The sequence below is a fragment of the Drosophila subobscura genome, chromosome U (genome assembly GCF_008121235.1).
Source record: "Drosophila subobscura isolate 14011-0131.10 chromosome U, UCBerk_Dsub_1.0, whole genome shotgun sequence".
Classification (NCBI taxonomy): Eukaryota; Metazoa; Arthropoda; class Insecta; order Diptera; family Drosophilidae; genus Drosophila; species Drosophila subobscura.
In genome coordinates, this window is record NC_048534.1 from 17,958,594 (window position 1) to 17,970,685 (window position 12,092).

At 45.2% G+C, this 12,092-nt stretch overlaps 1 protein-coding gene across 4 annotated transcripts in view; it reads right to left on the minus strand.

The window, feature by feature from the left end:
* The window catches only part of LOC117901452 (roundabout homolog 2), a 47,450-nt gene that overhangs the window by 17,869 nt on the left and 17,489 nt on the right, over positions 1-12,092 (minus strand). For all 4 annotated transcript variants that reach the window (XM_034812201.1, XM_034812199.1, XM_034812198.1 and 1 more), the window contains exon 2: positions 6,583-6,776. In XM_034812201.1, the coding sequence (XP_034668092.1) occupies positions 6,583-6,776 (194 nt within the window). The remainder of the gene's footprint in view (positions 1-6,582; positions 6,777-12,092) is intronic.

Sequence of the window (12,092 nt, forward strand, 5' to 3'; positions counted from 1 at the left end):
CAACATGCGCTTAAAATTAAATGTCAAACTAAGTGTATCTGTGTGTGTATTTGCTGTGTATCTGTGTGTATTTGCTGTGTATCTGTGTGTGTAGCATATTTATCTGTTCCTTGCAGGAGCACAGCACACTGGCAGGCAACAAAGTTCGCACAATTTACACACAAGTTCTGCCTCCTGCTGCTGCCTTCTCCTTCAACTGAAATTAAGTGTTGCGCTAAGTGAAGATGACAAAAGGGTTCTTCAGCTGTATTATTCTTTCATTTAATCCTCACTTCCTCAGCTGTACACACACGCAGATATCCTCGCAGATGAGAGCCGCGGGCGCGCTTTATAAAACAAATAAGTTGTCGGGGCGCCTGAAGGCAGGTCTCGATTGTCATTCTCCATATGTGAAAGAGGGAACTTCAGACACAAAACAGCGCTCAAAGGCAACAGGATTAAGCGACACAAAGTAAGAGAAGCGTGTAGATGTAGTTGTATATGTAGATGTAGATATACATATACATTTGTGAGACTTCCTCCCTTTGTCTTGCTGATTAATCAACTATTTTTTGTGCGGCAAGCTGCAATTATCTTTGCTAGAAACTTAAATTAAACTTTCTTTCATTCTTCGCTTTAATTTAAATTTAAATTTAAACTCAAATCTTACTCCCCCCGCTCCCTGCCGTGACCACTTCTCAAAATCCAAACTAAACCTCAACTCAACTCGGCAACTCGACAACTCGACTGACCCATTTTCCATTCATGTTCCCAGCTGCAGCCTCCCCGCTTTAGCTGCATCTCCCACCGCTGTCATAATATTAAGCATACGCAATGTGGTCCCTGAACTGTGGCAGTGGCAGTGGCACTGGCAGAGGTAAACCCTGAGCCTAAGCTCATTAGCTAGGCACGGAGCGGAATTGCTATTAAAATTTGAAATGAATTGCCAAGCAGAGCGGAGAGCAGGAGCTCAAGCAGCAGCCGTGGGCAAGCCCCGACTATCCCTTTTTGGGGGTGGGGGAATATCAAATAAAATTAAAACACAAATTCATTCGTTGGCAATGGCAACGCGCTGAGCAGCAAAATGAATTGAAGTACAGTGCGTGAAGGAAGTTTAAGGCCACAAAAATTCCTTTTTTAATTTTTATTTTGAATGAATTTTTTTTATATTTTTCTTTGATTTTTGCAAAGATTTTTGCACAGCTTTAAATGTCTTGAAATTGTTTATACTCTGCCGAAACGCACTGTATTGCCATAAATATATTTATATATACTTTGTCCGATTGTCTGTCCCTAAAGCAAGTACCAGACTAAGTCCTTTGTGCCCTTCCCCCCTTTTTGCTGCTGAAAATTTAATTTCGTTTTTTTTTTTTTTTCGCGAGACTACCCAGGAAGCTAAAACACAAAAAGAAGCCAAGAAAATGCGCCAAGCGGAGCGACTGAAGGGACTACAGCGTGGCGGGTGGGTGCAGAAAACATGTCCAAAAGTCACATAAATTTATTTATATCTTTAATGACTTGAGCCGGTGGAAAATCGCTGCGAATTGGTTGCGCTCAGCGAGAGAGAGGAGATTTTCCTTTTCCTTTTGTTGTAAGCGTTGAAACTGATTTGACAACCAAAAGGAACAGCAGCAGAAAGTGGGGAAAAACTCACAAGAAAAAGGTAAATGCGAATGCGAAAGGTAAGGCTGCTCCTGGCTGGATTGGCAACTAAATTATGAGGGGATTTCATTTAATTTTAAATATTTCTACAGAAATTTTCTGTATATTTTCCGTAAATTCTTCCAACTTTTTCTTTGCTCTAATCGCTGCCCAATCCTAATGCACCCCACCTGGAGAGAGTATTCCAAATATTTGCCGTGTGCTACGTGCAATTTTTGTGTTCCCCAAAACTGCGAAAGGAGCATCCAGCGTCTGGTCGAGCAAAGCCATAAAATATATTGGCTGTATCTGTGTGCAATTCTTTCCCCCACAGTTCCCTCCCACTCCACCACCCTCTCTGCCACTCCTTCTCCAACTCCCCCCCTCTCTCCGTGTGTCGCTTCCGTTTTAATTTAAAATACCCATAAATTTTCCAACATTTCATTTGGGAGCCATTTCCCGTTTTCATGTTGTAACATTTCGTAATTGTCTTGTGCGTGTGCCAGAGCGGGATGGCCACAGCTATCGCTCTCTCTCTCTCTCTCACTCTCTCTCTGTCTCTCTCTAACTTTTGAGTGTTTTATAATTTGGTTTAAATTTTAAAGCTTGTGTAGAATGTGACGTGTAAATGGTTTTAATTGAGCCTGAAAACGAGTCTGCAAAGCGAAATGAAATTAGGCAAATCTGCTGGGCGGGGGGCAGGGCAAACACTTTTGCTTTCAGTGCCAAAAAAAAGTGAAACAGGTGAAAGAGCAACAGGAGAGGCAAAGTCACACTTTGTAGGCTTAGTGGCAAAGGTTTAAAGAATTTATTTAAAGGTTTTTTGGCGACTGAAAGACTCGCAGAAATTTCTTATATTCATGGGGAATCATTTTGTTTAAATTAAAGCAACCAAAAGTGGCCAAATCTTGGCTTAAAAAACCCCCAAAAAGCGAGCTTCTGTTGCATTTAATTCCTTGTCATAACATCCCCTTCTTGCCTTCATTCTTTTCATCCCTCATCCCTTCCTTCCTTCCCTCTTTATTTTCTTCCTCACTTTCCTGTTAATCTGCTCATTAAAAAATCTTTACTCGCTTTACTGGCTGCCTGCTCCCACCGCCCTGGCTGGCCCCTTATCCGTTCCCTAATCCAATCATCCTGTAGGGATATGCCTGCCCCCTAGCTGCCTCACACATTCATTAAACGCAGCTCAAGAGGCGTGCCCCAGCCACCCGACACCTCAAGTTAATAAACAGCCCAAAGCCCACAGCCCTTAGCCCTTAGCCCTCTAGCCCAAAGACTTTGACTGCAAAGGAAAGTCTCAAGTAAAAATTGTCGCCTCGCTCATAAAACATAACTCATACGCAGCCTCGGCCCCATCCCAGGATGCCACTCAACTCTGCTTAAGCCGCCGCCACAGCCGCCACATTTCATGTTTATTCATTTATGTTGCAGGATTTTTATTTCTTGTTTTTCATACTTAGAACCGCGAATGTGTCGAGCGTTTTGTAAACTCATTAAAATGTTCTCATTGTGCTCGTACAGTGCGGTGCATAAAGTTATGGCCGCTGCGGGAGGGCGTTACTTTTTTTTGGAGTCTGGAGCGATTTTTAATTAAGGCGCGCCCTCGAGGGGCAACACCTACTGTGGGCTTTGATTTACTTTCGCAGCTTCGGTTGATTGGCTTTTTAAAGTTTTCTCTTTCTGGGGAGTAGATTGGGTGTCTGGGACTGCCATTTGTTGCTGAACTATTGCCAAATGTGGCAGCCATTTAAATAAACGTTAAGAAGGATGACGCAGTGTGGGAGTCGGTCTGAGCAAACAGAGAGCGAGCGAGCTTCTGGGTTGCTTTAGTCAAGGACGCGGGCAGAAAGGATGATGATTATTCTGCCATTTCCCCCAGAGCTGAGCAGCAGGAGACATGTGTGAGGGGAGCTCAATGCCCTCACGCTGCCATCTCTGGCTGGCATCTCTGCCACTTTGGGAGTATCCAAACCAAAGTGCTGCTGCTCGCTCGCACACGCACAGTTACATCTGCTACATCCATGCGTGTCTCGTCTCTGCCTTCGTCTTACTTTCTGGCCATCGCTCTGCCACGAGCGCTGCGCTCTCTGGCTTACTCCCTTTGCCACTCCCTCCTCCTCACTCCTTTCTTCGCTTCTGTCTGTCTGTCGTGCAGTTACGTAAATTATTGTCTGCTCTTCCTATTGCTCTGCTCTGCTCTCTCTCTGCTCCTCTGCTCGCTGTCTTCTTCTGCTCCTCTTCATGTCACTTTTCGCTCGTACTTCAGCTGGGCGCTCCTCTTTTTTTGTGTTCAAAGCTCCTACACTAACACACACCCACACACATGGCAGCCATGTACATGTTTTGTATTTTATTGCATATTCCCCATTTGGCTTGTACATTTTGCTCACCCCCCAGCCACCCCCTTCGGCACTTAAAGACCCAAAACGAGAAAAAGTTTTCTCTTCTTTCTGTTTTTTCCCCTCTGCCAACATTTATATTAAAGCGGCAGACTTTTCCCCTATTTTTGCGGCATATTAAAGTGGGATTTAGTTCGGCAAAATAGTGTTTTAGGCCCCGCAGTTTATTTTTTTGTGGGTTGCCATAGTAATAATGTCTGCTTGAAGTGGGCTGCGGAGTGGTCTCTGGAGTGGTGTGGAGTGGAGTGGATACTTACAAGTAAGATGAATTGTCTGCCAGACTTACAGACAGAGAGCTGCCGGAATTAGAATTTAAATTATGCCGCGAGGGAGCCATGAAATGATGTGTAATAACTCCGTTTGTTTGAGTTGGAGGAACATTTTCATTTGAAGCGCGGCATACAAGTTTATGCATGTGCTTAGGTCAAGAATTTAGAAGGAGTTCATGCCAAGAAGTGGTTTAAAAGCTGCATGAAACTTTACATATTTTATTTCAAACCAAACAGGCACCCAATAGTCAAAGAAATATTCGCTCCACACACACATCCCAGCCCCTTCAGACACCATTCAAGCCGAACCCCAAGCCAAAGTCGCCCCAGGCTAAGGACACACACACTGAGAGGCTGGATAGTGAAACGGGAGGCGGGATTAATTCATTTAAAAGTCGTTAGAAGCGAGCCATAAAAAAATAGATGGAAACATTTGGCGCGAAGGCAGCCACGGAAACGGGGAGAGACCGGAGACGGCAAGAGCCCGCGGCAGAAGGAGCAGCGGCAGGCATCAACGGCTGCTGAAATCCTTTTCTGCACTTAAGTGATAAACAAATACACTGCCATTCGGCAAACACACAAACACTAAAACACACACAAATATAGAGAGGAAAGCCAGCGAAGGAGATCGAACTTTTAGATGCCCTGCAAAAAAAACCAGCAGGGAAGCTTCAAGGTAGAGGCTGATCAAAATGAAACTCTCATTTGTTGGGCAAACTTCATGCGAAAACAGATATGCTCTTCTCCTAGTGCACATCCAGACGCGAATGCATAAGCGCGCCGCAGACAGACACCAAACCGGCAAAGCCAGCAGATCGAGTGTGAAAAGTGGCAAGCTCTGAGTCGCACCCGCAGCAGCCACCCCCACTCCTCCTCCACTAACCAACGGCACAGCTTCTACTCCACGCCGACAGAGTGCCTTGCTCTGGTGTGCCAACTCCCACCCCCACCATTCGCCCAATTGAGACTGCGATTCCGACTGCATCATCAGCATAATCAACGCGGCTCTCCCTCCCCACCCGTTCCGTTAGCTTTTTGCGTCGTAAATTTGCTGAGTGCTCTGCTGCAAAAGTCATGGCAGGGGCGTCGCAGCAAGTCATAAGGTGCGTCACAAAACTATGCAAAAATAGGAAATTCTGTAGGATATTTAATTTAGATCAGAAATCAGCGCAGATCAGAAATGAATTTAGGAAGTCGGGAAAAACCTCAGGATATAACCTCAATAATTAATTAATTCCAATAAAAATAATTCCTTATTGACAAAAGCGCATAAAAGGCTTAAATTGCCAGCTAAAACCCTGCTGCCGTCGTATACTTTCGTTACGCACCTTACAAATTTATCTTAGACCAAAGCCACACTCTCTCTTTCAGTCCATCCCTCTCGCTCACAGCTCATCAGCGGCAGCGGCAGCGCTGACTTTTGCTGAAGCTGCTGCTGTCGCTGCCCAGCCGCTGTCGCTGCCAACTTCCGTTATGTCTTTATTTGTCTGTCTGTCTGACATTTGCTCTTTGCGCTCTCTTACTCTCACTCTCCTTCTGACGCTCCTTTGCTTTTTTTCGCTTAATGTATGTTTACCTTTCGTTAATGAAGTTGTTGCCCACCGCCGCGCCGCTGCCGCCGACAGACACATCGAGTGAACAGTTATTTTTGCAAAAATATTTTTGCAGTTCACCAAATAATATGTTGGAGTGGGGGAAAAAAGAGCGAAACAGACAACAGCAGGGAATCGAAAGAGGAGTAGGTGAGCGAGGGTGCGCGGAAGATATTGAGCAAAAGGAGTGGCAGCCGTAGGGAGAATTAAAAATAAAAGCAATTAGTTTGCTCATCACTCAACAGATGGCGTGTTTTTTTTAAAACCTTTCGCTTGGCTCTCGCTCTTCTCGGTCCTGTCTCTTACTATCATTCGCGCTGCGGCCAGCTCTTTCATTATGAATGAAAGCATGGAGCAGAAATAATAATTATGCATGCAAATAAGAGCAAAAGAGCAGTGAGAGTGCAAGGAAAGTGCAAGGAAGAGAAAATATATTGGAAGTGCACTGCTGAAGGTTGCAGAACGAAGATTGTGGAAGAACTTGGAACACATATTATTATATAGACAGATGTAAAATAATAGAATCTTTCGATTCCTTTGATTATAGAATTTAATTTCTTATTATTTTCCGTTGTTTATTTCCTCCCCTGCCTCTATAGGGCACTCCCCACGTCGACTTCCTTCACGCAACTTTCTCTCTTTTAAATAATTTGTAATTTTTATGCCTCCTCCACACACATTCTTTTGCCATTTGCTTACCTTGAGGAAAAACAATCCACCAGCTGGCAGGGTGATGCGATGAGAGCCCGGCAGTATCTTCAGCGGGACTCCGTCCTTATACCACTGAATGGTGGGCGTGGGGCTGCCCTCGGCTTTGCAATTAAGCGTCGCTGGCTCGTGTCGTGGCACTGTCGTATCTATGGGATGCTCCACTATTCGTGGCGGATGTGAACCTGCCAAAGAGAGAGAGAGGGAAAGAAAAGTTGAATATAAAAATTGCAAAAGGATTCAACGGGGGGTGGGTTGCTGTTGGGTGTGGTAGCTGGGGTGATGCGGGGCTTTCCGTTTTCCGCTGCGTCAGTCGACATCATCATCGTCAGCGGTTTGTGTGGAGCAAAAGCAAATGGGTAGAGTAAAGAAGAGTAAAACGAGAAGCGCTCGTTGGCCAAATGAAAACAATGTTAATGCGCATTGCCGTTGACGTTGCAAATGAAGTTGCAGTTTGCATTTGCGACAGCAGCAGCAGATGGCGGGGTGGGGGGAGGAGTGGTGTGTCCTGACTTGCTCAAAGGATTCGGTTTGGAATTAATTTGTTTAGATTTGCATATGCGGCAAAGGACCCCAGCTAGCTGGTAGCTTAGCAGTTAAGTATTTTTCCTTTTTTCTCTGTAATTTTTCTTCCCCTACTTTTTGTTTTGTTTTGCATAATGCAAACGTTGAGGGAAATTAGTTGGGTGGAAAAGGGGAGGGTGGAGTGGATTGGCGATAGCAAAAAGGCTGTACACCTGACAGGGTTTCAGAACATTATTAAGAAAATGTTCTAGCCTAGTCCCAGGTTGGCAGCTTTTGTGGTTGCTGCTGTTCTCTGGAGCAATTGCAATGCTCCTTCTGTCCTGCACATTGCTTCTATTTGAATGAACAGCATTGTATTTTCTTTGTCTGTCAATTCCGTTAGTTCTTTGGCAGTGATCACTGCTCAGTGAAGCAGGCTGCTGCACAGAATAATGTTGTCTGGCAGTGGCAGTGCAAGAGGAGTGCAATGCAGGAGAGCCATTTGCTGCTTAGATGTTAGGGAAAATTAATGTGCAAATTCGAGAAACTATTAGGACGCCTCGCACTTAAGAGAGCTTTTGGCACCGAATTATTGGCACCGCGACGCGTCGATCGTTGACGCTGGCTTCTCTGTTCTGCTCACTGTTAAATCGACGTCCGCTGCTAGTGTTTCTCTCTCGCACTGTTACTTGCTCTGTTAACTCTACAGACGCTGTTAGGCTCTCTGTGGAAGCGTGTGATCGGTGTCCCTGCAGTTCCGAACTTCAAATAATTCTTTCAATACTTAAATTCCTCTGTTCTTTGCACTACTTTTATTTGTACAAACTGAAAGCCTTTCCCATTGACATTTGCTTCAAACTCCAATTGTTTATTTGCACATTTCTGCCGCCTCCAGCACCGAGAAATCCCATTTAACGTGAGTTTCTTTCAATGGTTATCGCCCACAACTATTGCCACCCAAATCAATTCCACCGCCCCAAACCGCAATCTTTATTTGCTAACCGCAAAACTCTCGAGTGTTTGCCAGCCAGCCAGCAAATCTGTCAATGGCAAAAGACATAAATTTCAATTTTCATGCCATATCTAAACAATTTGCTGTCAGCTACACTCACGCCCCCCCCCACACGGGCGTACGCACACTGAGTGCGAAAAGTAAACGGCAGAAGATGCAAAAACTTTATGCAGAACGCAGCAGCAATTCTATAAATAAAATGCACTGAGCGGTAAAGAGGGATTAAATATGAGAAATATATCATGTGAAAACTGTTTACTGGGTATCATAATGTCGACTCTTTGCTCTCGATGCAGCTGTGTGTGCCGGGTGCCGGCAGGCCATTCCGCGTGAAAATTGATATGTCAGAAAATGTTGGAATATTGAAACGTTATTTAATAAAAGCCACCGCCGAGCACATTTGTTGCCGCTGCCAGTTTGTTGTTGATTGCAACAAGACAACACGACAGCAGCAACAGCAGCAACAACAATTCCAATGGCAACAGCAGCGGCAACAACATCAAATGGCAAGCAGCTCGAGGCAAAAGTTGCATGTCATCCCGCAATAACAACAACAACAACAACAACAACAACAATCAACGATGTTGCAAGCTGGAAATCGAATTCCGAAATTTCGGAGAAAACCATTCGGGAGGGGGGTGTGGGACCAGCAGACGTGTTGCATGTCCAGGCGGAGTACTGAGGGGTGCGCTGCCACCCTCACTTGCGGGGGGTCAACCAGCAAGACGGCCTGTCAATGTTATTTCAACAACGAACATGAAAATAAAACATTCAAGTGTGTGGGTCTGGGCGGGGGAGTTATGGCAGCAGTCGAAAAATCAACATGCAATGCAAGTAAGAAAAAGTAAATACAAAAATAAAATAAATAAAAGGCAATGGGAATGTCTTCTGAAGAGAAAACGGTGCTGCTGAGCTGACGAAGAGATGCTCTTTGGGAAGAGAAGCTTCGCTCGAATCTGCGTCCCATGATGAGTTTTGCCGCCAAGAAGAGAGTCTCAGAGCTGAGGAATCTTTTGGAACGAATTATTGATTAAGGTACGCCCTTATAGACATCTCCCACTCATCTCTAAGCATATCCCACCACAAAGTGAATCAACCTTGCGCCCTGCAGAGCAACACAAAAAAAACATTCAATGTGACGTCTCGCCGCTGCACAATTCGAGGGTTAAATGTCGCATGTTGCGGGGTTGTGGGCACCCTTCGGGTTGCTCAACCATGGACATCATTTTCGTTTTTTTTGGTTTTGGGGTCCTTGTTTGTGCATATCTTTGCTGACCAGGCACAAGGACCGGACCGGACCGGAGCGCGCTGGTATCGAGACCACGACAGCACCAAAAGTTGGGCTGGTGCGGTTTTGGGCCCTGCGGTGATGTTCAACACCTAAAAAAAAGGTTTCCCGGGCCTTTGTTTTGATTACGCTTCATTTTCCAGTTTGTTTGAACGGCACACAAAAAACAGAAGAGAGAAGGAAAAGCCAGGGAAAACCTTGGCGACTTGCAGCTGAATAATTCAATTAGTGGACGTTGAAAATTTAGCCAACTGCAACGATTTGCCCGTACATGGCTGTGTGCTGGCCCAGAGGCCTACTAATTTAGTTTTAATTGCATGCCAGGGAAAAGCCACATACACAGGAGGAGTGCAGCGCATATCGTATGTACGGGATAGAAAGGAAAACTTAGAGGAAGAAGAATGTAACGACATGGAAAATGGTTGAAATTTGCATAAAAGCAGCAGAGGCATTTGCCCAACGCTTATGCAAAATGCATCAAATAGCGGATGGGAGGTGCAGGAGCAACCCAAAAGCAACTAAAATCCAACAGCCAGGCAGCTGGAGTAGCAAGACCAAGGCGAAGGCGAAGGCGAAGACGTAGACACAAGGACCAGCGACCAAGACTTTGTCGAAATGCCTGAAGAAATTGCTGAGAAAACGTTTCGCCAAACTGGGTTTCACTTAACAAGCAAAATATTTGCTGCAATTTCCTTAAACATTTTCTTTTCCTTTTACTGGCAGCAGCAGCAAGTGGGTGGAGCAGCGAAGAGAGACAGAGAGAGAGTGCAGGCAGCCATGTGTATGTATATAATAACACACATTTGCATGGCTACCTCGGAAAAATACCCTAACGATGCATTCAGCCATTCAACCATGTGGCCCGTGGTGCAAAGCTTGCGCTCGCATTTTAAGAGAGACTCTGTCGCCGCATTAAAAGGCAGCGATCGTTACAGCTTTGTTGGACGGCCGCTGCTAGTCTCTTTTGCTGTTACTTGCTCTGTTAGTGTCTCTGTTAACACTACAGACGCTTCCCACCAAATACGACATGCAGCAGGTAGAAATGCTTTGGGTCGGGCAGCGCAGTCGGCTAAAGCGCAGCGTAGAAGCTTCGTGTGCGATCCGTAGAAGATCCGACGCAGCGGCAGAGAAACAGCTTCGCATGTGGCCCATTCACAATTGATCTGCTGCGCAGCGGCGGCAGAGAAGCAAGAAATTTTTTGTGCTTCGCGTCTGTTGCGTGGTTGCGTGCCGATCCCTGCTAAAGAGTATTCACAGTTCCCTCTCTCGCTCAAAGTAAAACTTTCCTTCTCAATGCTATTGTTGTAAGTACTGCAAGCAGTTGTTGCTGTTGTTGTTATTGTGTGCGGGGTGGGGCACTGCATTTTTTGTTGCCGTCGCAGCCGTCGCTCGGGGGGTCAAAAATAAAACAATGGCTCTCTCATGGAGCCTTCGTTATTTGGTTCCAGTACCCCGCACACTCCCCCTGAAGTGAGGGCTCCTTCAACGCCTTTGGAAGTTGCTTATGTGTTGCATACTTCAAAGGAGCCAGCGGCTTTAGCTGCTTTCGCATCATCAATCAAAGGCAGAGCCCATAAGGAGAAAGCTCTCGCTCTCTCCCGCTCTCTCTTTCGCTCTCCCTCTCCCTTTCTGTCGGCTTCCTGCTACACCCATTGTTGTTTTAATTATAGCCCCGGCTCTAGGACCTGCTAATTGTTTTAGTAGCATACTTTTCGACACACAACTTTTTTGTTGTTGATTCCTTCGTCTTCCGTCTAAGGCACTGTGTTAGTCGGGCTTCCCTCCTACTCCTGCTCCTGCTCCTCTGCAGGACCTCAAAGTAGAGCGCGTCCAATGCAATAATTAAATTTTTGCTATAATTTACGTGAAAAAGCAAGGCAAGAACAGCTGCTCGCAAGAGTGTCTACAGGCGGGCGTAATAATGGATGGATATGGCTGGCAGGACAGGCACAAAATGGAATTTAGGACCTCCACATCATGCTCTACATCATCATCATTGTTGCGCTCACATTTTTGTCAGTCATGGATCTCAATTTTTCTGCTTTTGCGAGCGACAAATTATGTGTTAATTAGGAATTATTATGAGGCGCTTCATCATTGGGATAAAAGAATCCCTTGGGGCTACAGTCATGCTTTATGTTTTTGGGAATATATTTCTCAATGAGCTGAACTCGAAAGAGGAGCTCTGCCTTCAACCATTCAAGTTCCTGCCTTCAAAACTTATTTCAGTGCCAGAATTTCTTCTACTTTCATTCAAGTTTTTAGGGGCAACATTTTCCATCATGCAAGCATGATTTCTCCTCCCTTAAGCATTTGCCAGACCAGTCAAAAACATCAAAAAATGCCCGAAAAACCTTATTCAAAAAAACTTTTGTAAACGCTTCGCTGTGTGTATTTTTTCGTGTGCTGCAAATTGTTTCCGGGGATGTAGAAGAAACAACTCAACTCAACTCAACTCCTCCTGGTGTTGTGGCTTGTTGTCCGTGGCTCTTGTTTAGTTATGAATCATAGCGACGCACACACCCATTGACTGTCCATCGCTATAACAACGGGAGAAACAAACCGTAACAGGACCATAAATTCTACAATTCTGGACATGGGACCAAGGGTGGCAATGACCTTTGTTTTGTATTTTGTTTGGTAGTTTTTTTGAGGGTGTCCCAAAAAGTGACACTCTTTCTAATTGCTGGCCCAACA